The sequence below is a fragment of the Raphanus sativus genome, chromosome 9 (assembly GCF_000801105.2).
Source record: "Raphanus sativus cultivar WK10039 chromosome 9, ASM80110v3, whole genome shotgun sequence".
NCBI lineage: Eukaryota > Viridiplantae > Streptophyta > Magnoliopsida > Brassicales > Brassicaceae > Raphanus > Raphanus sativus.
Genome location: NC_079519.1, coordinates 35,699,865 through 35,724,701, shown reverse-complemented (window position 1 = coordinate 35,724,701; position 24,837 = coordinate 35,699,865). Strand labels below are relative to the sequence as shown.

The following is a 24,837-nucleotide window of genomic DNA, read 5'->3' as shown; positions in this document are numbered from 1 at the left end:
ATTTTAATGGGAGTTTGGAACATAACCATTTTAAATAAAATATATATGCAATATGCTATATTATGTAACTATTAATTGTCATGATATTCATGAATTGAGTCAATTATCGGATGGTACATGGTATTTCAGGTAGAACCGTACTTCAATGTTAGATTTTGAAACATTGGTTTATGGCATCAAAAATTTTAGAAATAATTAAGGGTATATTTTTCTAGTTTCATCTATTTAATCTCAGTTAAAAAATATAAAATAAATGCCTAAAGATTTTATTTTTTACAACAGTTAAAATAAAGAAGACAATAAAAAATTATAAACTTATGGTTTTCATACTTAAGCAACCAAAACAGTATAAAATTATTTTTAATTATCAAAATACAATAAAATAAATAAAAATGTTATATATAAAATGTATATCACATAACATACTAATGTTCTGCTCATTTTATTTATTTTAACAGAGCTGGTAAAAAATAAATTTAATATTTTATTCAATTTTTTAAAGTAAAAACTAGTTCGCTTCGTAATTAATTCTTTTTTTCTACTATATTTACCGTTTATAATTATATTTATGATTAAGTGTAGACATTTTATTTTAGTTCGTTTTTTCTTGTCTTTTTTTGTCATCATTTAATTTGCTTATAGCAGCTAAAATTGTTCGCACAGCACTGATTTCAGGATCTCTAATAAACTTAAACTCAAACACTTTGTTATTTAGATTATTTTGATTTGTGGCTATACAAATTATAGAATAATGTTTTCAATCTATTAGAAAATTCGGAGAAAAAATCTATCTATGAATTACACATTCTCCTGGGAGCTAATCCGTACCTCGATTCGCGATACTTCCAAGTTAACAAAAAAAAATAGGTGACAGTATTCAGCCAAAGAAAAACATATTAAGGTGACAATATGATTTAATAGTACTGACAGTGTCTTGACTCTTGAGGGAATGAACAGTACTAAGAACACTCTTATTGCAGTTTCTGATAAGGTTTCTAAATGAGAGACATCCACAAAAAACAGAGAAAATGAGAAAAAAGTGGAAAAAGGTCCAAATAGAGAAATTGGTTCTATATGTTTATGTTACTATTATGCGGGCTCAGGATACGTGGCGGCCCGCAATTAGTATAATTTAATTTGTATTTTAAAAGAAAAATAAAAAAAATGAAATTAAAGAAATCCGTGGATAATGTTGCTCTAAGCCTTATATTCAACATGGTTTTCCAAACTACTTTGTTATGTTCTTTGTAAAGAGTGCAAGTCTCTCCAACATCTCTCCTTGCTGAAATCCCGCCAAATGATTAAGGATTTAGGAGTAAGCTTGATTGAGTTGATTTATTCTCAAAGGCTCAACGAAACCGGCCTTCAACCATCTCCCTTTGTCTACTTGGTTTGAGGTTTTCCTCTAAACTTAGTTGTTCTATTTTGTCTGCGGATAGCTTGTGATCTAAGTTAGTGGGTTTAAACTTGTAAGCCCAGTTAATTCTTTTGTATACGCGAATCAACGGTGATCCAGAAAAGACAACTATTAAATCATTATTAATGTCTGGCCAAATTAACTAAAATTGAAAAGCAACACCACATAATCAAAGTCCGTAAACTACAAACAGAAGTTTTTTCAAACAACAACTTAACCGAGAAAACTCAAATTTAGAGGAAAAAAGTACTCGAGCAATGCAAACACAACTAATAGAAACTAACCAGACCAGACACGTTCCGATTTCAACAAAAGCTAAATAGGAAGCAAACTCAATTTAAACGACCACCATAACCAGAACTCTGATCAACAATGGCAGCAACAACGTCCTTGGACTCCTTCAAGAGCTTCACACTCTTCTTCAGCCTCTCCCTCTTACTCGCCACCGAGGGAGACTCCTCCATCATCCTCTCAACTCCTCCACCGCCTCTTGGGTCCACCATTTCCGCCACAATCTCCTTTTGAAACTGAACATTCACAAGATTCTTCACCGAGAACTGAAGAAACAGAGCAAGGTTATCAACAATCCTCCTCAGGACGATGTTCCAGTACGACGCGATTCTCATCTTCATATCGAACGCCTGCTGCAGCAAATGAGCGTGGCACTTCCTCAGGTGCGAGATCTTCACCTCTCCAAACCCAGCGAGAGAGAAGCTCTCAGGTTTTTTCTCGTCGTACAACACAGCGTGGATGAAGCCTTGCTGCGAAGCAGTCTTCTCGGTCCATGACGTCATGTAATCAGGGTTACACGTGTAGTCAGTGAGCTTCTCCATCTCAACGATCTCGGCCACTCTGTTGACTGACTGCTCCTTCATCTTGGTGATCAGATTGCGACCGGCTCGTTTGAGAGAAGACTGAATCTGCGGGAAGTTCTCAGCGTATTTGGAGATCACCGGTATGAGGACAGCTTCGATGTAATCCCATATCTTCTTAATAAACTCCACCGGCTTGGAGTGGATTCCATCTACGTACTGTGAGAATATAGCCAAGAAAGCTGATCTCGGGATGAAGTTGGGAAGACCAACGCATTTGCATTCGTCGAGGATCTTGATTTCATCCATCAAGAACTCGGTCTTGTCCTCTACCTTGGCTTGCAAGTTATCCGAGAATTGGCTTAGCATTTCAGCCAAGCGAGCAGTGCAGTGCATCTTATGATCTTCAGGGTACTCTGAGAAGTCTCCTTGGATGAGGATTCTTAGGAGAGACTCTTTTGCTGAGCCGATGATGTCCATTAGAGTCATCAAGGCTTCTCCAGCGGAAGCCATTACCATTGGCAGCTTGTTTAGTTCGAGGACACTGATCTCCATTTTCTCATTGATCTTGCGGACGATCTCAGGTAAGCAACGGGCGATCATCGTTGCCTGGATAAGCATTAGCTTCTGAGCCAGGACAGGAATCCCCACGATGTCATCATCAATCAGTCTTAGCATCGGATGAGTCTTGAAAAGCAGTTCTTCTTGCATCCTCGCTTCTTCGTACGTCTCTTCTCCAATTCTGTTTCTGACACAGACATAACCAAGTCCGACTCTCACATCATCTGCAGTCACCTTCTGCAAGAGACCTTCGGGAGCCATGTCAGCCTTTGTGACAACAGCCAGAGTCCGTTCACCCGTTTTGTCAACTTGTCTTGACATGCGAATGGACTCACAGGTGGTGAAGTCAACGGTTGCTGACAGAACATTGAGGATGATGGATTCTTGAGGCTCTATGTACTTCATGATCATAGCAGATATCTGCTCATAGATATTCTCTGGCTGACCATTCACTGGAACCCTAGTTATCCCAGGGAGATCAACCATGGTAATATCTGGAACGCCAGCCTTCTTCACATGGAGCGTCAGGGGATCGTCTGAAACTCCTTTACCAGATCCTGCAACATAAGTGATATATTATAAGTACTTATCATAGTCCAAAACACCAAAACGTTTTGTAGTTTAATCTTATATCAAAACAGTAGTAAAAAACTAACAAGGAGTTCAGCAAATCATATTCAAACCTAGGCACTACACACTTGTATCGGAGACTTGGGTTGTAAGTAAATCACATCAATGTTTCAGATGCATGTCTCATTCACCTTGACTCACATGCAGGTTTTCAAAACATTTTTTAGTTTCATCATATAGAACCACTAGTGTAATGCATGTCTCATTCATGTTAACCGTTTCTTTTTTTTTTTTTTCATGTTAACAGTTTCAGATTAGTAAAGAACAAACTAGGAGCTGAAAAATAACATAACACCTATGACCTATAAGCACTTGTATTCAGGATCAGGAGTACAGGTAAACAACTAACAATAACATTCATGTTTCATATGACGGTTTCATTCAAATTAAACTATTTTATACGTTTGCTGCAAAAAGTACACATAAAATGGAAAGAGAGAGACAGAACAATATAACATTACCAGCGATCACATCTGTTGCGGCACAAATAGCTTTAGCGATGTGTTCCTCATCCGTATGAACAACTGTGTCACCGTACTCTAGCCAGATCTCAGGTTCAGTGCTATAACTTCTTTGGAGTCTCATCACAAGAGGAACCCTAGTGCAGATTCCTTGCCCACGAGGCAAACTGATCCCTGCCAAGGACTCAAGAACACTCGACTTTCCAGATGATTGGTCTCCGACCACAACAATGGTGGGAAGCTGGATTCCTTCTCTCATCACGTTCAGATTCCTCAGCCTGTCAACAGTGTCGAGCAACGGCCTGATTCGGTCATTGTAGGAAGATACAATCGGTGCATCAATGGCCACAACTTTTTTGTTCGCGGGAGGATTTGCCTCCACTATGGCAAGAGAAGAAGAGGTTTTAGAGACAACATGCTTGTTACGACCTGCCATTTTCGACTAGAGTGTGGAAGAGATAGCAAAGAATATAAGAAATGTTTTAAGTAAGAGGGTGATTCTTCTCAGAGACACTCGATGATATATATAGAGATATCGTAAGGGTTTTGGGTCCGAGTGATAGAATCAAGAAGTAAAACGTTTGAGATGAAAGGGTGTAGGCGGACGTGCATGTTGGAATTGAAAAAAGCTAAGTCCATAATTACACCCTATTTAGCTCGTAGATGAAGCTAAAAGGCCTCTCTTTAATCTTTTTAAACTGAAAATCAGAAAAATGTTTTCTCGTAATATGTAGTAACTTAACTTCTTTCTTTTGACATTAACAAGATGATGCATGCTGAGTATTGTGTTTGCTATATCAACAAAGATAAAAGGTTAAATTTTACGAATTGAATATAAAAAAAGTAATTAGAAACTAACCAGTGTAGTGCAGCAATTGAATATTAATACTATTAGGTAACTGTGATCTTTAATTTCTAAATAAAAAAGTAATTAGAAACTAACCACACCAGTGTAGTGCAGCAATTGAATAGTAATACTATTAGGTAACAGTGATCTTTAATTTCTAAATAAAAAGATTTGTATTATATAAAAATAGTTTATGATGATTTAAGTTGGAAAGATTTTTTTCCCCCAAAAAAAAACTATAGTTTCTAAATTTTTGGTACCATGCAGGGACAAAGTAAATCTAGTACAAAACATTTCGTTTTAATATAAACTAGATTTTGATTTTTTCTTTAGAAACGCATAAATATTTTTTTGACATAATATAATTTATAAATTAATAATTGTAACATTTTATTTTAGTGTATTTGAAAATTATATAATTATATATTATGTATCTATATTAAGTATAAATTTATATAAATTTATTTTTCAATTATTTCAACCTGATTAATTATGATCTTTTAATAAAATATCTGTAATTTATTTGACTAATTGTATTATATGTATTTTTGATAAACTTTTAGCTATAAAACCTTTTTTATGTAAATTAATTGCCTCTTGTATTTATTTATACACAATATTTAATTCAATATGAAAGTTTTTTAAGTTGAATGAATGCTATTTTTAAATGAAAACATAAATTAAATAATTAATTAATTTATAACATATTAAATCAATTATTTTGTAAAAAATAGTTATATTTATTTTCAAATTTGTATAAATTATTTTAGTGTTTGTATCAATTATTTGATTTACTAAATAATTTTGAAAAATGATTAATTGAAAGTTATTAAAAAGTTGAGACATAATGTTTTATTTTGTTTGAACACAAAATTAATTATTATGTTGTTTGAAAACATATTTAGTAGTATAATGTTGTTTTGCATAATTATCTTTAATGAAATTTGAACTGTTTTTTATTAATTATTACTAAAGGCTATCTTCAAACAAATGTTTCTATTTTAATAAGAGAGATTAAACTGGTATACACATTTTTGGACCAAGCGATTCTACATTAAGAGCAGCATTAACGGGAGTGTTTAGTGGAGTGCTTAGGGTTTTTTGTAATTAAAAAAAAAAGAAAATTACCTTTTATTTGAAGCGCCGTGGCTTAATTAGGAGGCAGAAGCAGCGTTGCTTATGGACACGCGTCATACATGGAAATCTTCTCCTCTCTCTCATCTACATCTCTTTCCCGACTGATCAGTCGGTTTCTCCTACCGGACTCCTACCTCACCTTCGACCGTCGTCACTAAAGGAAGCAGCTTCGATCCTCATCTCAATCCATATCCACTCGACGAGATCTCTCTTCCCACCGTGATGTCGAAGGCTCGTGTATCTACACCGACGTGAACATGATCCCGTCCCAAAGAGTATTGGGATTACGAGTCTCTCAATGTTGAGTGGGGGTAAGATTGAAAGTCTGAGTCTTTTTGTGGAATTGATACGAAAGTTTGAGCCTTTTTGGCTGCTGCTGTGTTTGATCTGTATGATGATGCTTTTGTTAAAAGATTCAAGCTTTTCTCTCAAAGACATAAAACTCTTCCACGAGACCTCTACTTCGGCGGCTGCTGCAGAAAAGAAAAATCAAAATCCTCTCAATGAATTCCTGGGGTAAATCTAATCTGGTCGAATAACTGTATTGTTTTGTCTTTTTGAAATTTCTGTTATGTTATCAATATTATCCTGTTGAATCATGTTCTGTTTTAGCCTACGTTTTAGGCTTATAGCTCTATTTTCGTTTCGATTTGATTATCCTGTTAAATCACATGCTGAGTTGATTCGATTCTTAAATCACTTCTTGTTTTGCCTTTTTGAAGTTTCTGTTATGTTATCAATATTATCCTGTTCTGTTTTAGTCAGTAAAGATTCAAGATTTCTGCTGTATATGATTGATTACATGTTTCCTTTGTGTTTGTGGTCTAACATAGTCGTTGGTTTTCTTAGAGTGATATGTATTGATGGAGTGTGTAACAACGCAGGTGTGATGGAGTGTGTAACAACGCTTCAGAAGTGACCAGAGGATACTTGAGAAGTGGGAGACTTCATTGGCTATGTGTGTAAGTCGGTGGCTTTTCTTGCTCATTTGTTGGCAAAGTTTCCTTTGGTAGTCAGCATGTTCTTGTTCTTACAACTTAGATAAAAACAGAGCTGAATTACAACATTCAGTTTATGTTTCTCTTTGAAGGATGATTGCGTCAACACATCATGTATACCTCTGATGTTTATGTTTCTCTTTGGAACCATAGAGTTGCTTGTTTCTGTGAGAACTAGAGAAAGTTTGAGCTTTATTTTGGTTTATAAATTAGTTGAAGCTATTGGATCATAGATGATATGTGCAAAGACCTGTTTGAATATAAACAATGTGCAGCCAATTAAGAACATTACAGATGCTAAACTGGCAAAAAATTTGCAGTCAGTTCTCAAAGAGTTTCAGAAAGCTCAAAGACATTAAAAGCTTAACAATTTTTTTAAGCATCCCAAAATAAGCAACTTTGCATTGGAGGATCAAATTTAGAAGTTTTTTAATTTGAGTTCTTAATACATAATTATTACTAAAAAATGAATAAGCACTCCTAATGGAGTGCTAGGGTTAATGATGCTCTAACAAGGCTAAACACCAATGACCGGAGAATACCATTTAGTAAAAATTTCTCTCAAAACAATCTTGGTTGATGTTTAATTTTGAATATACACATATTACATTTACACTAGTATTTCATGAATTTATTCACATATTATGAAAACTTATTTGATGTTAAAAACAACAAAAAATAGAATAGACATAATTTAAAACCAACATCTTAGATTCATAATTTAAATATATTTTATCAAAAGTTTTTGAGATTTTAGTTAAATCCGTTTGTGTTCACGGATTTTAATTAAATCCTAAAATGAATAATGTGGTCCAAATTGTATTTTTCATTCTTCAAAAAATACATTTTTCGTCAAAAAAAAATTTGTATTTTTCATTTAACATGTTAATTTCACATACATACGTACGAGTCGATTTGGCCGGAGCCGTCTACGGTAACGACTTCGCCTACGTGTTAATAGCGTAAGCTGATCAATCACCGCACCGGTCGTCTACAACCCTAAAAACAATTATCGGAATTTCAAACTTCAGATTCTCCATTATCCATCGATTCATCTCTTTCCCCAGATGAGAAAAGCCTTAATTTTGATTTTCTAGAAGCTAAAAAAAAATCAGGAGAATGGGCGCGAGCGAGTTTCGTTTCTTCCTCTCCTGCGATCTCAATTCTCCCGTCACTTTCCGTATCGAGAAGCTCGATGGAACCCTCCCCGTCCACAAATCTACTGATTCGGGTACTCAAAAGATTCGATTTCTACTGGTGGAATTACATTTGAAATCGAATCAGTTCTAACTTGATTGATGATTACTGCTTGCTTGGTGTAGAATTGAAGGTTACAGAGGAGAAAAGAGCAGAGCTTTACGTTGACTGTGCATTGTATATAGATGGAGCTCCCTTTGGTCTTCCCATGAGAACAAGGTTTCTTTTATTGTGTCTCTGTTGTAATGTTGATGACTTTTTGTAGAAGCGTTTCATATATGGCTCTGTTCTTAATTCCAGGTTGAACACTACAGGACCACCTTACTGCTGGAACGAACTCATCGCTCTCAGTTCTAAATATCGTGACTTGACTGCTCACTCTCAACTTGCCATCACGGTATACAAATCATCGCTATCCCCATTGCTTCCTCTTTTTTTTTTCTGCTTATCGAAGAATCCATGTTTGTATTAGGTATGGGATGTTTCGTGTGGAAAAGCTGAGGGACTCATTGGTGGTGCCACCATCCTTCTGTTTAACAGCAAGATGCAAATGAAAGCAGGAAAGCAGAAGCTTAGGCTCTGGCGAGGGAAGGAAGCTGATGGTTCTTTTCCTACCTCTACTCCTGGAAAGGTTGCTTGATCAATCTCAATGTTTAGATTGTTATATTGAAATATATTGTTCTTATTTGCCAACTTACTTTATGTTGGGGTTTCTGTAATTTGTCATGCTCTGTAGGTTCCACGGCATGAGCGAGGCGAGCTAGAGCGTTTGGAGAAGCTCATGAATAAGTTTGAAAGGGGGCAGATCCAGAGCATTGATTGGCTGGACCGGCTTATGTTGAAATCCTTGGATAAGATCAAGGAACAAGAAAGCTCCAAACATGGAAACTCATATCTCTACTTGGTTGTCGACTTTTGTAGTTTTGAACATCGAGTTGTATTTCAGGTACAATCTTTACTGCTATTGGATTTTTCTGTGGTCGTGTTACCTTTTGAAATATAAAATTTTCTCTAATGTCTATCTGCTTTTGATATCTAGGAGTCAGGAGCCAATTTGTTGATAACTTCCCCAATAGGGTCAACAAATGAATTTGTTACTGTCTGGGATACAGAGCTTGGAAAGTTTAATCCTTCAGAGCACAAGCAACTAAAGCTTGCAAGGAGTTTGGATCGTGGCATTATTGACAGGGATCTCAAGCCAAGTAATACCGAACGGAAGTAAGTATGGAATGAAGTTTTTTTCCTCTTTGTTTAATTGCAGTTGTGTGCCACTCTTTAGAGAAACAGTTCCATGTCGTTTATTGATCATATTATGATGAAAGTTGTATTTTCTTCTTTTCAAGATCAATACAACGTGTTCTAAAATATCCGCCAACAAGGACTTTGAGTGGAGACGAAAGACAACTTCTTTGGAAGTTTCGTTTCTCTCTGATGTCTGAAAAGAGAGCTCTGACAAAGTTTCTTCGCTGTGTGGAGTGGAGTGATGTTCAGGTAAGCGTACATCTTTTGCTTGTTCATATATTTTCTTGGTTCTTATTTTTTCTATGTTGCGTGATCTTTTCCATATTGGCAGGAAGCAAAGCAAGCAATTCAACTGATGTACAAATGGGAAACGATAGATGTATGTGATGCCTTGGAGCTATTGTCTCCTTTATTTGAAAGTGAAGAGGTACTAGAAATGCCATGTTTTCTTTTCTTCTGGTCTTGTAACCTCGTACTGGATCTGCTTTTCCTTCGTCCTGGTATCTTTAAATGTTTGCTAATTCCTTGATACACCTACTGATAGGTTCGAGCTTATGCTGTGAGTGTCCTTGAAAGAGCTGATGATGAAGAGCTCCAGTGTTACTTGCTTCAACTGGTTCAGGCTCTCCGTTTTGAACGCTCTGATAGATCCAGGCTTTCTCAGTTCCTTGTCCAACGGGGTATGTTCTGAACTTATTAGCCATGAAATTTTGCTTATCTTTTTTTTTTCTCTCAGTTTAACTGATTTACATTTGTTCCCTGAGTTATTCATTGATTGGTTTCGGTTATTCTTTCTTCAAACTTCTAGCATTACAGAATATTCAGCTGGCCAGTTTTTTTCGCTGGTATGTTGCTGTTGAACTTACTGACCATGTCTATAACAAGCGATATTTCAGCACATACGACTTACTCGAGCAGAGTATGAAAAAGGTGTGGACCGAACATTTATTCACTATATTTCCTTCCCCTTTCTTTTTCCATTTTTTTTCCTCCGGCCTCTGCTCTCTTTGTAATAGTCACTTAGTCAGATTTTAAACCCTTTGAACTTGGGATGTGGCCCACATCATGTGGGTAAGGGTTGACAGTGCTAGGTTGTTCAATATTTTGTCTCTATAAAGGCTAGCGCACGATGCAGCCAAGATAATATGGAATCCTTACTTTTAGCGAGAGTAGTAATTTGTGTCCTTGGGGCAGTGAATTGGTCATCAAGTGAGATCTGTTTAACTGCTCTAGAATAATATTTTTCCTCTTAATCTCAGCTGCCACCTGATGTTAATGGAGAAGATGGAAATAAACTGTGGCAAAGTTTGGTGGGCCAAACAGGACTGACTGCTCAGTTAGTTTCCATTACACGAGAAGTGAGAAATGTACGTGGAAACACACAGAAAAAGATTGAGAAGCTCAGGCAGCTTTTAAGTGGACTCCTTAGTGAACTCACCTACTTTGAAGAGGTACTTTCACCATAGTATAGTTAATGAGTAAAGAATGTCTGAGTCTTAAGTTTTGTAATGATTTTTTGGTTTCGGTTTCCTTTCAGCCTATTCGATCACCGCTTACCCCTAGTGTCCTCATAAAAGGGATTGTGCCCGGAGAATCAACGCTCTTTAAAAGTCAACTGAATCCTCTGCTTCTAGCTTTTCGAACAGAAGACGAAGGAACTTGCAAAGTTATATTCAAGAAGGGAGATGATCTCCGGCAAGACCAACTGGTATATTTAGTTTTTTCTTTTTTGCAGCACATCATCATAGACCTTCTCTTCATGTTGTGATTCTTGTTTCTTTAATTTTCTCTATAGGTTGTTCAAATGGTTTGGCTCATGGATAGACTGCTTAAGCTAGAAAATCTTGATCTTTGCCTAACTCCTTATAAGGTGTTAGCAACTGGACATGACGAAGGCATGTTAGAATTCATACCATCCCGTTCTTTAGCTCAGGTATGTTCTTCAGCGTTCACAAGCCATTGTAATTTGGAGGATAAATAATCTCGTTGTCCTAAGATATGTGTGCCTCTTGCATGATCAGATTCTCTCAGAGCACCGAAGCATAACAAGTTATCTGCAGAAGTTCCATCCTGATGAGCATGCTCCTTTCGGTATAACAGCCTCTTGTCTCGAGACATTTATAAAAAGCTGTGCAGGCTATTCCGTGATCACATATATACTTGGCATTGGAGACAGGTAAGTTTACTCGTGATTGTGTTCAAGAAGTCTTGCTTTATTCATATGTGCCTTGTAATCAAATTGTGATGGCCTGTTGTTTATGTGTGTAGGCACCTTGACAACCTTCTCCTTACAGATGATGGCCGTCTTTTCCACGTTGATTTTGCGTTTATACTAGGTAGAGATCCTAAACCATTCCCTCCACCGATGAAACTCTGCAAAGAAATGGTGGAAGCCATGGGCGGAGCAGAAAGGTACCATGTTTACTAACTGTTATATTACTCGATGAATCTTTGGCTCGAGAGCATTAAACTTAACTCTGTACTATGTGTTGCAGCCAATACTACACAAGGTTCAAATCGTACTGTTGTGAAGCCTACAACATTCTCCGGAAATCAAGCAACCTTATTCTGAATCTGTTCTATCTCATGGCGGGTTCAACCATTCCAGATATAGCTTCAGATCCTGAAAAGGGCATTCTCAAAGTAAGATTCTTTCACTCTTAAATTTTTCTTGTACATGGATTGGCTCTTGCTTGCGCATTAGTGTTCTCCTAAACGCTACGTCTTTTGTGTATGCGCAGCTCCAAGAAAAGTTTAGGCTTGATATGGACGACGAAGCATGCATCCATTTCTTTCAAGATCTGATTAATGAAAGCGTAAGCGCTCTGTTCCCGCAAATGGTTGAAACCATACACAGGTGGGCTCAATACTGGCGTTGAACCAGTGCGTTGAAAATGTATATGCTATTTACTTTGTTACGTCAATAACACACACACACACACACACTCAAAGGTTTGATTTATGTTCTTGGCTTTTACTTACATCCACTGTGACAAAATTATTACTCTGTAAATAACCTTGCTAACCTTGAAAGCTAGATTACAGTCACTTAAAAACGAAGCGTTTTGTCTTGACTTTTATCGTTGTGCTAAAGCTTACTTGTAAATCAATTCTCCATTTTTATTTATTCTTGTGAATATGTTCGTTTTGTCTTGTTGCAACGTTGACCCTGATGGATTCTTCATTTTTAGAAAAAAATTGAAATTTGAAAAGGCTACCATTACTTCTGGAACTTTTGAATTTTCGTCCTTAAAAATTTAATAGTGCTACTGCGCCTCCGTATGATAAATTCTAGGAAAAAAACTGAAAAACTCTTTTTCTTTTTTAATCTCTTAGAACCATAAAATGCAATTGTGGATTGGGTGTAATTAAATGGGGGTATAGTTAGGGGTGTCAAAATGGGTCAAATGGGTCAACCCAACCCATAACCCAAATGGGTTGATTGTTAATGGGTCATGGGTCAATCCAACCCATTTATTAAATGGGTTGGGTTGACCCATGACTCATTAAATTAAATGGGTCATATGGGTTAATGGTTGACCCATCAACCCAATAATTCAATAAACAAGTAAACAGAGACTATGTTAAAAAATCACGTTTGCATAATTCAACAAGTAAGAAGCGACTTAATTAAACAAGTGCTAAGAAGTGACTTACAAATATAAAATCTGGTAACTTACAAATATAAAATCTGGTAACATAGTCTTGTAGAAATGTAAAAATTAAAAAAAAAAAATAGTTTTATGATGTTAAAATCCACAAAGAAAAACAGAAACGTTTGGTAATAAGAAAAAACACATGGGAGGACTCGGAAACTAGTTCGTCTACATGAACCTGCCATGCCAAAAAAAAAACAAAAAAACAAAGACAAACGTGATCATTAACCAGCCTGAACCTTCTTCCCATCTTCAATGAAGAAAATTGATCTTTCAGGTACCTGTAAATAGGCAAATGCAACGGTCAATAGTGTTATTAGAGAAGGATATGAAACATAATATTTAAAGAAGCTACTCATACGAATGGACGCAGAGAAAAAAAAGAAGGGATAAGGGAAAAAAACATAATATTGCTCCTTCTCAGTTGGTCCCTGAAACGCAGAAACATAGATAAACCTAAGCATAAGAGGAAGAAAAGGAATGAAACAGAGTGGTTCCCATGCGGTGAAGATCTACAATAAAGCAATTACAAACTCTACCAAAACCATAAGCTACTCAACCTAGATCATTCTTGTTCCCACTGGTCACAACTCACAAGATCACTAATATATCTAAGCACATAACCTATTATTCGTAATTGATTTGCTATATATCTTCTACATACCTTCTACACTGCCAAGACAGACAACACAGATGCAAACAGAACATAGTGTGTTATATATCCAAAGCTAATGAAACACAGCGAGACTATCAACACACTTGCTAACTATACAAAGCTATTCAGTTGAGAGAGTGAAAGACAACAGACGATTGAGAGATACGAGCATAAACTAATCAGGAAAAGAAACAAGACTCACCACCAGCTATAATTCCATGGTACCAACATGGTCTTGAGTTGTTAATGCTTGACATGGAGCCTCTCGGATAATGACTATCTCATCTTCTTCATCTTCATCTACATATCATAAGAAACCGGATATTAATAGATATATAAACTAAATCTAGCAAAGAATATGAAGTTTATATAAGACTGTACCTTCACCATCAACTTTATAGCCATGAATCCAAGACCTAGTACACAATAAAGCTTGCACATTTTTAGGAATAAGGCGAGTTCTGTACTTGTTTATAATGTGAGCTCCAATACTGAAAGAAGACTCGGACGCCACAGTAGTAATAGGTATGCTGAGAATGTCCATTGCCATGAATGCAAGTGCGCCAAAACGATGCCTGTTCTCTTTCCAATATCGCAACACATTCAAATCATGATGAGCTCTCATTTCTAGTTTTGACTCCTCTAAATATAAATCCAATGCTGACTTTCCTGGTTCTGCAGTCTCTGGAATATCATCTAACTCAAACAAGTCCTGTTCTCAGTAAACAAAACAAGAAGTTTAGAATGAACTTTAGAAAAAAATAAAACGAGTTAAATAGATAAACATCAGAAACTTACATCCAGCAAACCAAAGTTCTCTGTCTCAGTTACTTGCACACTAAATTATCATCTAGATTAAGCCGATCCCTCAATACGTCTTGCATGTTGTCATTAGCCGTGGCATTATCCAGAGTCAAAGTGAACACCTTTCTCTCTATTCCCCACTCTCTCAGACATTCGTGGACTTTACTAGCTAAGACTTCACCACTATGGGGAGGAAGAACTTCACAAAACGATAAAATCTTGCTATGTAGCACCCACTTCGCATCAACATAGTGTGCCGTGACAGCTATGTACCCATCTCCTGCTAGTGAAGTCCAACAATCTGAGGTCAAGCATATCCTACTAGGAATCTTTTCCAGCTCAGACCTCAAGATCTGTTTTTCTTTCTCCCAAGTTTTCATAACATCACTAGCAGCAGTGTTCCTAGTGTAACACTTGTAATCTGGATTCAAATAGCTACAATAGTCCCTCAGCTCTTCATACTCAACCGAAATGAAAGGAAGATTATGTCTAATAATGACTCGACTATACTTCTCCCTAGCAACTCTCTCATCAAAATTCACTACCCTTCTTTCAGCCTCTAAAATTCCTAAGCATTTCTCCTTATGACGCTTCAGATTTGAGGTTCCACTTGTTGATGTATATGCATAGCTCTTTGAGCATTTCAGACAATATGCTCTCTCTTCCCCATTCTCATCTTTTTCTACTCTAAAATATTGCCACATATCCGATGTTTTTCTTCTCTTTGCAGTATTAGAAGATGTACCTGTTGATTCTCGATATTCTTCATTTTCCATATCCAAGATCACTGCCAACAGAACGTCTTCGTGCCTCCTGAAAAGAAAGAAACGTGCCTCCTGAAAAGAACATTTCGAAAAGCTCGTTATAAAAGTGAAACCAGAAGCTGTGAAAAATACGTTTGCCATCATTTATCATGACTCAAGTTCACAAAACTAATCCCACTTAGTTGTTCTTAACAGACAAAACTAATCCCATAAAGCATCACATCATTATCACTAGAGCCAGAAATGCCAAATCTTTTTCTCACAATATTCTTTTAGTTTATCAAACAGATGTAATAAAAACCAACGCTTGTTGTAAAAACACGAAACATAAAAACAGAACCAGTTACTCACCTCTCAGGTTGATCAGACGCAAAGCATTATTATTCAGCTTCAACAGCCTCAAGCTTGGGACCTGACCAAAAACGTAAGCACGACGAGAGTCTTTAGCAAAACTGCTTTCGTACCCACATCAATTCTTTAGCAAAAGCAAACAGCTTTAAGACATCTATCAAAGCAGTAATGTAAACCCACAACAAAAGATGATCTCTCAAAGCTAAAAGCTAATCAACTAAAGCAGTGATGTACCTCAAAGTTATCTTTACTTAGTAACATACCTCAAAGGGTTGAGAGAGATGAGATCGAGAGCGTGAACCAGTGCGGGTCTTCTCCTCCTGTACTTTATCAATCACCTGAACAGAGAATAACTCAATATATAAGTTACAACTAAAACTGAGGATCAAATGTGTTTGCTCGTTCAAGTGTTATCATCACTAAATCTTACATCCAAGCTAGTTGTGGATCACATGTTTGCTCATTCAAGTAACAAGTTTCATCTTACAAGCTATCAGTTTCACTAACAGTTTTACCAATCAAGAGAAACTAACACAATATCACCAAAGTTCTGTGCAACAGTTTCCATAAACGTAAACATGATGACGAGAGTAGATAATCTCTGGTCAGACAACAACCTGAGATGATGACAGGACAATTACGAGTAGAGACTCTGAGATGATGACGAGAGGTCTGAGAGGGTCTGAGAGAGTGGGTCGTTTGATATCGATGAGAGGGTCTGAGAGAGCGGGTCGTCGAGGTCGTGGTCGTCGGAGAAGAGAGAGCTCGAGCCGGAGAAGATGAAAAGCTCGAGTCGTGGTCGTTTGAGAACGATGAAGATGAGGTCGTGGTCGTCGGAGAAGAGAGAGATCGAAACCCAAATCGGAGGAGATGAGAGAACTCGTGGTCAGCGTCGATGGGTTTGATCGAGGATCGAGAGCGTGATGAGAGATGAGAGTTCGAGGATCGCGAGAGATCGGAGAAGGAGAGAAAGGTTTGATCGATGGGTTTGATTGTTTTTTTTTTTTAATTATTAAACTAAATGGGTCAGATTTAACCCAACCCAATATACCCATTTAAACTGTTAACCCATCAACCTACTAACCCATCAACCTACTAACCCCTCAACCTATTAACCCATTAACCCATTAAATCAAAAATAAACAGTTCATATGGGTTAATGGGTCAGCTTGGATTGGGTTGACCCATGGGTCATGACCCATTTTGACACCCCTAGGTATAGTAGTACTAAATACCATAACTGATCGGAAATATTTTCAATCAGAACGGTAAATTCACTTTAATTAGTTTTTGGGTTAAATTTAAACAAAATGATAAATAACAGGGATTGTAGTGAAAGAACACGTTTAGAGAATACATTTTCACTTGACCCGCATTGGTTGAAAACTCTTGTCTCTCGTTCAGATCTTTTGGCGTCAAGTTAGAAAGGTAAACTCCAAAACTTCATGCGACGGAAATTCCGTTGATGATTTGATTTCGACTCTGTTGCTCCTGTATACATGGAATCTCGTTTGTTTAGATCCTATTATTATTCAGAGATTGTTGTGACAGCTTCCTGTTTTCAAATCCGTGATTCGGAGCTATTGACCTGAATTTAATCGAAATATATATATCGAATCTGCAGTTATCTCCTTCTTCATAGCTTCCTGATCTTAGTGTTAAGATTCATTCATCTTGAAACACGTAATATCGTGATCGATCATATTGTCTCACATCACATTTCATTTGCTTCCGAATTGTTACATTTACGTGATTTGGAATCTCAACTTTTCTCGTCGGTGAGTCTCTTTAGGATCAGGAATCACGTAGTCCAATGTATAGTTTTTGGGTGTTGGATTTTGAAATTGGCAGTAGATCGAGTGCTATTCATGTTAGGATGATGAATTGGCTAGCTCGTATTCTTGTTGAAATTCTTATAAATGTTTTATGATCTCTGAGTCTCGTTTGTATGTTTTCAGGATCAGCAGCTGAAGTGCAAAATGGGGCTATCATTTGCGAAGCTTTTCAGCAGACTATTTGCGAAGAAGGAGATGCGCATCCTTATGGTTGGTCTTGATGCTGCTGGTAAGACTACCATTCTTTACAAGCTCAAGCTTGGTGAGATCGTTACCACCATCCCCACCATTGGTCAGTCACTCTTCTCTACTTTTTTTTAAAACCCATCCATTTCACTTAATTGCTTATTGGTCATTCATTGCAAGTTTAGATGTTGCCTTTTGGTTAGTCTTTTGTTGGGTTTATAAATTTGGATCTAACCAATTGCCTCAATAAAAGTTGTTACTATTAAAGATATATATATAAAATTAAATGTTAGAGGCTATATAGAATACGCATTGACAAGGGTACAATCAACATGCTTGATCAGTGGAGACTCGTTGTATGATCTGTTTTTACAGGGTTTAATGTGGAAACAGTTGAATACAAAAACATCAGCTTCACTGTCTGGGATGTCGGGGGTCAAGACAAGGTTTCTACTACCATCTCTTAACTTTCTATTGTCGAAATATAGAAACCGAAGAGATAGGAGAATGTGTGCTCACTTCACTTGTCTTCTCTTTACAGATCCGTCCCTTGTGGAGGCACTACTTCCAGAACACTCAAGGTCTGATCTTCGTGGTTGATAGCAACGACAGAGACCGTGTTGTTGAAGCAAGAGATGAACTTCACAGGATGTTAAACGAGGTTCCTTCACTTACTTGCTCTCTTGTATTCAATCCCATAACGCTGCTTCCATTGGTCTTGTGCTACACTTACAATAGTAATCGACTGGGAAGCTGACTGGCCTATTAATTGCTTGTAATCTGCAGGATGAGCTTCGTGATGCAGTCCTTCTTGTGTTTGCTAACAAGCAGGATCTTCCAAATGCGATGAACGCTGCTGAGATAACCGATAAGCTTGGACTCCACTCTCTCAGGCAGCGTCATTGGTGATTCTCAATGTCCCCAAACAACATTTTTTTTTAATTATTTTCTGTGAGCTCTCACTCAATACATAAAACCCAACACCGTTCCGTTGTTCTCTTCAGGTACATCCAGAGCACGTGCGCCACCACCGGTGAGGGACTGTACGAAGGTCTGGACTGGCTCTCCAACAACATTGCTAACAAAGTAAGCCTTCCATGACACATTCAAAGATTATAGGATCTGGAAAGAGTATATGAAGTTTAGCTGATTTGAAACTGACATTGTTCTTCTTCTTATGGTCTATGCAAACCAAAGTTTGATTTGGATTTTTAGTCATTTGATATTGTTCTACGTTTTACTTGCAGGCTTGAGCTTTTTGAGACGAAAGCTTTGACCTCTGGGAGAAAGCATTATCTCTGCTTCTTGTTCAAAACCTTTTTTCTCTTTTTGTTGAGTTTAGTGATGATGGAGTCGTATATGTTGCCAGTTAAAAATGATTTATTTTGGGATTGTGATATTAAGATTCTTGTTTTTAACAACAGATATTACAAAACGTTGGTGATGAATTTATTGATCTTTTATTATTTTGAGACAATGTTCACGTGTCGGTGTCAAATTCTCATTTTTTCTATAAACATAGAGTAATGCTCCATAAACACCATAGAGAGTTGAATGAAGTTGTTGATGGTATTGGTCTATAGTCGACAAAACCAGTTAGATGATCCTCTTACATTCTCCACGAAGACTTGACAGTCGGTCTCTGTCATCGAATAGGCTTGTCCCGTATCTATGCAGAAAGCAGTCATAAGCCTGAGGATCTGTCTTTTTACGGTCCATAGAATGTTGGGCCGGCCCGAATGTGATATGGTATGTCTATTTGCGCATGCAATCACAAATGAGAAAATGCTCTTTTTGTTGATGTTTTTTTTTTTTTGCTAAATTATATTCTATTGAACGTAGTGCGCATGCATGAATACGATTGATTGATATATATTTTACATATTGTGTGCAGCTTTCAGGACGTTTCAAGGGTTTATATTAAACTAAGAACCAAGTCCAACGACAAAACTATTTTCCTTTTACAATATTATGATCAATGTCACCTTCTGTTTAATTTATATCCAGTACAAGTTCCAAATGTTCGTCGGACAATAAAATACATTCTTTTGACTTCAACGTTGTGATTAATTATTTCAGTCGGTTGGGATATAATCTTTCACCGTTTCACGTGTAATATTGCAATGCAAAGATCTGGAGTCTTACCAAAACAATATCTGACTATGAAAACAACTTTGAAAATATACGTAAATAACTACATATACGTAAGAAAGAAAATAACTCTATTTTGAAAAAAAAAAGAGAAAATAGAGTTTTTATTTCTTTTGTAAAATGGCATAAGAAGAAAAATAGAGTTCCAGTGAGTTAATATATTATAAGGTTAAATGTTATAAATAAAAAGGTTGTGAGTTCAAAAATAGAGTTCCAGTGAGTTAATATATTATAAGGTTAAATGTTATAATATATTAACTCACTGGAACTCTATTTTTCTTCTTATGCCATTTTACAAAAGAAATAAAAACTCTATTTTCTCTTTTCGATTTTTGAACTCGTAACCAATGCAATACACAGCTAAAAATTTATTAGACAATTTCCATTGTATTTTACCATTTTCATCTCTAAAATAGAAAAATTCTATAGTAAAGGTAAGATATATTTTAATATATTTTTTTAAAATAGCAATTTCTATTTTATAGAGTAAAAAATAAAGATATAATATTTTTTTCCTATATAAATAGAGGAAAAAATAGAGATCTCTATTATAAAAAAAATAGAGGTAGGTTGGAGCATTTTCAACTCTAAATGTTATTATAGAAGTTAAACAACAATGGGTTGGAGATGTTTTCATACCGGATCTACTGTTTACTTCGATTCAGTTCCGTGAAAGTAATTACCTCTAGGGCGTCCAATATATTTTAGCAACGTATATATTTTTATAACAGTACAATAAAAAACAGTACAATAAAATAATATATAGACCCAAAACGCATGTGATAGTATTTTAAAATTTGGAACGTGAGGTAAGCCAAGATTAAAATTTAAAACTGTTTCTTTTTATTTCTGTTGATATATAAAAATTATACTTTTTCTGTCGGCTAAAACATTAAAGACCTGACTTCTTCTTTAATATTTTCTCTTATCTTATTGTTTTGAAAAAACTATAATATTAGATCAAGAAGAAATACGTGTCAGGCGTCGATAAGTTTCAGTCATAAAAATAAATAATATAGTAGTTTAATAAACCTACCAATCTGATATTAGCATTAAACTGCATTATAATTGTGGAATATTTGGCACATTTTTGTCATTTGCTAATGTAACGACAAAACTTCATCTGATAAAGGCTCAGATGGTGGTGGAAGCAGTTAAATACCGAAAGTTTGGTCGTCTTTCAGGGCTTATTAAGTGTAATGAAATCTTACTTTGGAGTGGAGAATTTCATTGGAACTAACTTCAGCAAACAGAGTTGCCTATCTTATACTCCCTCGGTTCGCTTATATATGACGTTTTTATTTTTTTTTGTGTGTCAAAATATTTGACGTTTTCCTAAAATCTATGCACAATATAATGACAAAGACTTTATCTACCCTGTAAAGTTTGACTGAATAATGATAATCGTAGCACTAAAACATTAATGATAAAAGATAAAACAGACTTAACATTAGTTGCCTTAATCTGTGTGAGATTTTTAGAACGACATGTATGCCTTACATAGTATTTACTATTCAGTTTTTACTATATATATATTCCAGGGGCGGCCCTTGAGGTAAGCGGGAGAAACGGCTGCTTCCAGCCCTACTAAAATATTAATTTTAGCGGCCCCAATTTGTAACAGTTTATTCATTAGCCTAGTGGTAATGGTGAAGCTTGAGCAGTTTATTCATAAAATTTGATATGTTATTTATAAAAGTAAATAAATATGATAATTTTAACTATAAATCATTTGTTTTTTTCGGTTTCAGTTTACATAATATTCACTATTCAGTTTTTACTATATATATATATAGTTAGATTTATGTTTGTTGTTTATTTTTAGTTAATAAAAAAGAATAGAGAATGTATTATATGTAGAAATAAAGTTTATAAAGTATAAATATATAATTATATATATTTATTTTTTTATAAATAGAAAACTCGATTCGACTGATTGAACTGGTTTAACCAGTCAACCAGTAGCTACACCGAATCGATGTTCTGTCCGGTTTTCAAAACATTGAATTTGTGGTAAACTATGTTTGAGCTTTCATTTCTCCTAGTCACATCACCCGATGATAATGATAAAATAAAATACAAGATAAATTTTCATATTCACTGGAAAAATATATTTCTGAAGGATATTTGGAAGTTGAATTGAGTTTCATCATATAAACTTGTAAAACATAGAAGCAAAATAAGTAAATTAGTAATTAATTTGTTCCAGATTTACCCTTCATGCCACGCCTATTTAATCAACCGTTGTGGTAGCCTTACAGAAACTACTCACAAACCAAAGCTCGAAGTCACTAACTAAAAGTTACCACATCCTTGAGAAGACCAGACTACAATTTTCCTTAACTTCTCAAACACTCAAGAAAACATTTTCAATTACCTCTTAAAACCCACCCCAAACTTTTCTTTTGCTCCAAATGGCTCCCGTAGACACAGTCAATGTATCCGAGAAGGCACATCATCAAGCACCTTCAAAGAGAGCTTATGTGACGTTTTTGGCAGGTAACGGAGACTACGTGAAGGGAGTCGTGGGATTAGCAAAGGGTTTGCGTAAGGTCAAAAGTACTTACCCTCTTGTTGTTGCTATGTTACCTGATGTCCCTGAGGAACACAGGGTGATCTTGAGGTCTCAGGGCTGTGTCCTACGTGAGATCGATCCTGTTCATCCTCCAGACAACCAAGTTAAGTTTGCCATGGCGTACTATGTTCTCAACTACTCAAAGCTGCGTATCTGGAATGTAAGTATTTCGATTCTTCACAAAAATTTAACTCAAGATATGTTATAGTTGAATTTCTATGTTGGTTTTACTTGTTGCAGTTTGAAGAGTACAGCAAGATGATGTACCTGGATGCAGATATTCAAGTCTTTGACAATATTGATAACCTCTTTGATTTGCCTGACGGGTATTTTCATGCCGTGATGGATTGTTTCTGTGAGAAAACATGGAGCCACTCGCCGCAGTATTCCATTGGCTATTGTCAACAGTGCCCGGAGAAGGTCACGTGGCCGGAAGATATGGAATCTCCACCTCCTCCTCTGTATTTCAACGCCGGTATGTTTGTGTTTGAGCCTAGCCCCTTGACTTATGAGAACCTCCTTCAAACCCTGGAGACCACACCACCTTCACCGTTTGCAGAACAAGTGAGTTACATTATTTTATTTTTATTTTGCTTTAAATTAGTAACTGATTATAAATATGATTATTCTGAAGACCTGGTTTTGTTGATTTTGGTATTTGTAACTTTGCTTTTACAGGATTTTCTCAATATGTTCTTTGAGAAAGTTTACAAACCGATCCCTCTAGTTTACAATCTTGTTCTTGCTATGCTTTGGCGTCACCCTGAGAACGTGGAGCTGGAGAAAGTCAAGGTTGTTCACTACTGTGCAGCTGTAAGTAGTGATCCCTAGCTTTGCTTGCAAACTGGAGCCGGTTTTTAGCTTGTTGCTGAAATTTTGATTTTGAAATTGATAGGGATCCAAGCCATGGAGGTACACAGGAGAAGAAGCTAACATGGACAGAGAAGACATCAAGATGTTAGTTGATAAATGGTGGGATGTATATAACGATGAATCACTCGATTTCAAATCGAAAGTCCCTGTAGATGTGGAAGAAACCGTTACAAAATCGACCATCCTAGCTTCGGTACCTGAACCAGAAATGACCTACATTCCTGCACCTTCCGCTGCTTGAGATGGTCCAGAAATAAAGTGAAAAAAAGACTTGGCGTGTTCTTCTATCTATTTTCTTTTGATATATGTATACAATACATAGTTTGAAATAGTATAAGCAGAAATAGAAACCTTGGCGCGTTGTAATTACAGTTCTTAGGTTCCCTTTCTCGACCTGAGAGGTTATGAAATAGTAGTACTAGTATAAACTAGTGTGTAAGGTGTTAACCTATAAGGAATTGAAGTATTTGTATTGCTATATCACTGTGAAGCTTTGCTAAAGATATATATACTATTAGTGTTATATATTGGTTAAGCCTAGTAGTCACTTAAGGTGCCCTACTGATTATCCCTCCGTCATATTCTGTAAGCATGATTGAAAATAAACAGTCTGAAACAGATCAGTAAATGATGCAAAACAGCAAAAGTGTGTTCTTGGCCCTGGACAATTTGATATTGATAAAAATATATACATAGAAGGTTTCTGTAGAGAAGTCTGCACTTAAAAGGATTCATCTCGGCCCCTGGTGGAAACATCTTTAAGAAATAAGAGATACAAATATACACAATATTGCAAAACCAAAAGATTAATTAAACTGAGTTTATTGTCCGATCCAACTTTAAGAATATTGTTGAAAGCTTCAACGACCTCTTAATATGGTTATGGATACTAAATTCGGACTATGATATTAATAAGTGATTTTGCTGATTATCATTTTCTCAATAGTTATAAGATCTATATACTAAAAATATACGCACATAAATCAATTGTATTGTGGTTGGTAAATTTTCGTTAGGTTAAATCCCCTAGACTATATTTGAGAAGTGATTTTGCCACATGTCTTCTCTACAATCATTCTCACAAAAATAATATGACATGGCTATTAAAATTGATGACGTGTCATATAGATTAATATGACATGGACAATTTTTGCCACATGTCTTCTCTACAATCATTCTTACAAAAATAATATGACATTGCTAATAAAATTGATGACATGTCTTATAGATTAATATGACATGGACAATTATACTTAATGTTAATTTATATTTTTGGTAAATTTTTTAAAATATGGTAATAACTCCTATATTACATTTATTTTCGATTTATATTTTTGGACTTTTTTAAAATATGGTAATAACTCATAAATCATCATTAAAATAAATATATTCAATTATGGCATTCAAATTTCGAAATATCATTTAAATTAAAAATATTTCAAAAATATATACATATTTCAAAAATATATACATATTTTTAGAAAATTACAAAAATTAAATCATAAAATCAAATTAAATCGTAAAATCATTAGTTTCTTATATATATCTACAGATTTTATAAATATTTTTTAATTTTAATTTTTGACAATTATAAAATTTTCATCCCCTAGATTATATTTGAGAAGTGATTTTGCCACATGTCTTCTACAATCATTTTCAATGATTTTGAAATATCATTTAAATTA

The 24,837-nt window shown here is 35.7% G+C and overlaps 4 protein-coding genes and 2 long non-coding RNA genes across 7 annotated transcripts; 3 read left to right on the top strand and 3 right to left on the bottom strand.

The window, feature by feature from the left end:
* Positions 1 to 1,749: 1,749 nt before the first annotated feature.
* LOC108825389 (dynamin-related protein 4C-like) lies at positions 1,750 to 4,317 on the bottom strand. The gene is made up of 2 exons (XM_056995021.1): positions 3,882 to 4,317; positions 1,750 to 3,347 (listed from the first exon to the last, which is right to left on the bottom strand). The coding sequence occupies exons 1-2, from the start codon at positions 4,315 to 4,317 to the stop codon at positions 1,750 to 1,752; spliced, it is 2,034 nt and encodes a 677-aa protein (XP_056851001.1).
* Positions 4,318 to 7,763: 3,446 nt separating this feature from the next.
* Positions 7,764 to 12,380, top strand: LOC108823879 (phosphatidylinositol 3-kinase VPS34). The gene is made up of 17 exons (XM_018597172.2): positions 7,764 to 8,094; positions 8,186 to 8,279; positions 8,361 to 8,457; positions 8,533 to 8,691; positions 8,797 to 9,006; positions 9,100 to 9,278; positions 9,404 to 9,551; positions 9,634 to 9,729; positions 9,847 to 9,982; positions 10,111 to 10,232; positions 10,562 to 10,753; positions 10,840 to 11,010; positions 11,098 to 11,235; positions 11,324 to 11,478; positions 11,571 to 11,714; positions 11,798 to 11,945; positions 12,044 to 12,380. The coding sequence occupies exons 1-17, from the start codon at positions 7,983 to 7,985 to the stop codon at positions 12,179 to 12,181; spliced, it is 2,439 nt and encodes an 812-aa protein (XP_018452674.1). The 5' UTR covers positions 7,764 to 7,982; the 3' UTR covers positions 12,182 to 12,380.
* A 644-nt stretch (positions 12,381 to 13,024) lies between these two features.
* On the bottom strand, positions 13,025 to 14,451 carry LOC130499407 (uncharacterized). The gene is made up of 4 exons (XR_008938262.1): positions 14,412 to 14,451; positions 13,995 to 14,325; positions 13,816 to 13,913; positions 13,025 to 13,239 (listed from the first exon to the last, which is right to left on the bottom strand). It is a non-coding gene; the product is annotated as an uncharacterized LOC130499407 (long non-coding RNA).
* Positions 14,451 to 16,307, bottom strand: LOC130499408 (uncharacterized). The gene is made up of 4 exons (XR_008938263.1): positions 16,150 to 16,307; positions 15,796 to 15,870; positions 15,533 to 15,593; positions 14,451 to 15,253 (listed from the first exon to the last, which is right to left on the bottom strand). It is a non-coding gene; the product is annotated as an uncharacterized LOC130499408 (long non-coding RNA).
* Positions 16,308 to 16,827: 520 nt separating this feature from the next.
* Positions 16,828 to 19,030, top strand: LOC108838543 (ADP-ribosylation factor 2-B). 2 transcript variants are annotated; one of them, XM_056993417.1, is made up of 7 exons: positions 17,277 to 17,310; positions 17,491 to 17,659; positions 17,929 to 17,999; positions 18,095 to 18,214; positions 18,340 to 18,458; positions 18,558 to 18,639; positions 18,801 to 19,030. In XM_056993417.1, the coding sequence occupies exons 2-7, from the start codon at positions 17,512 to 17,514 to the stop codon at positions 18,804 to 18,806; spliced, it is 546 nt and encodes a 181-aa protein (XP_056849397.1). In that variant the 5' UTR covers positions 17,277 to 17,310; positions 17,491 to 17,511; the 3' UTR covers positions 18,807 to 19,030. The 2 variants fall into 2 exon arrangements, with proteins under 2 accessions (XP_018466967.1, XP_056849397.1); XM_018611465.2 differs by lacking the exons at positions 17,277 to 17,310; positions 18,801 to 19,030 and adding an exon at positions 16,828 to 16,960 and having other exon boundaries at positions 18,558 to 18,654.
* Positions 19,031 to 21,986: 2,956 nt separating this feature from the next.
* Positions 21,987 to 23,433, top strand: LOC108838236 (galactinol synthase 4). Its single transcript, XM_018611200.2, has 4 exons — positions 21,987 to 22,439; positions 22,520 to 22,843; positions 22,958 to 23,092; positions 23,175 to 23,433. The coding sequence occupies exons 1-4, from the start codon at positions 22,119 to 22,121 to the stop codon at positions 23,391 to 23,393; spliced, it is 999 nt and encodes a 332-aa protein (XP_018466702.2). The 5' UTR covers positions 21,987 to 22,118; the 3' UTR covers positions 23,394 to 23,433.
* The last annotated feature ends 1,404 nt before the right edge of the window (positions 23,434 to 24,837 follow it).

Coding starts and splice junctions, on each gene's coding strand:
- LOC108825389 (XM_056995021.1), bottom strand. CDS start 4,317: ATGGCAGGTCGTAACAAGCATGTTGTCTCTAAAACCTCTTCTTCTCTT. Junction 3,348..3,881: donor CGCAACAGATGTGATCGCTG/GTAATGTTATAT, acceptor CTTATGTTGCAG/GATCTGGTAAAGGAGTTTCA.
- LOC108823879 (XM_018597172.2), top strand. CDS start 7,983: ATGGGCGCGAGCGAGTTTCGTTTCTTCCTCTCCTGCGATCTCAATTCT. Junction 8,692..8,796: donor CTACCTCTACTCCTGGAAAG/GTTGCTTGATCA, acceptor CATGCTCTGTAG/GTTCCACGGCATGAGCGAGG. Junction 11,946..12,043: donor CTGAAAAGGGCATTCTCAAA/GTAAGATTCTTT, acceptor GTGTATGCGCAG/CTCCAAGAAAAGTTTAGGCT.
- LOC108838543 (XM_018611465.2), top strand. CDS start 17,512: ATGGGGCTATCATTTGCGAAGCTTTTCAGCAGACTATTTGCGAAGAAG. Junction 18,000..18,094: donor ATGTCGGGGGTCAAGACAAG/GTTTCTACTACC, acceptor TTCTCTTTACAG/ATCCGTCCCTTGTGGAGGCA. Junction 18,459..18,557: donor TCTCTCAGGCAGCGTCATTG/GTGATTCTCAAT, acceptor TGTTCTCTTCAG/GTACATCCAGAGCACGTGCG.
- LOC108838236 (XM_018611200.2), top strand. CDS start 22,119: ATGGCTCCCGTAGACACAGTCAATGTATCCGAGAAGGCACATCATCAA. Junction 22,844..22,957: donor CTTCACCGTTTGCAGAACAA/GTGAGTTACATT, acceptor TTGCTTTTACAG/GATTTTCTCAATATGTTCTT. Junction 23,093..23,174: donor TTGTTCACTACTGTGCAGCT/GTAAGTAGTGAT, acceptor TGAAATTGATAG/GGATCCAAGCCATGGAGGTA.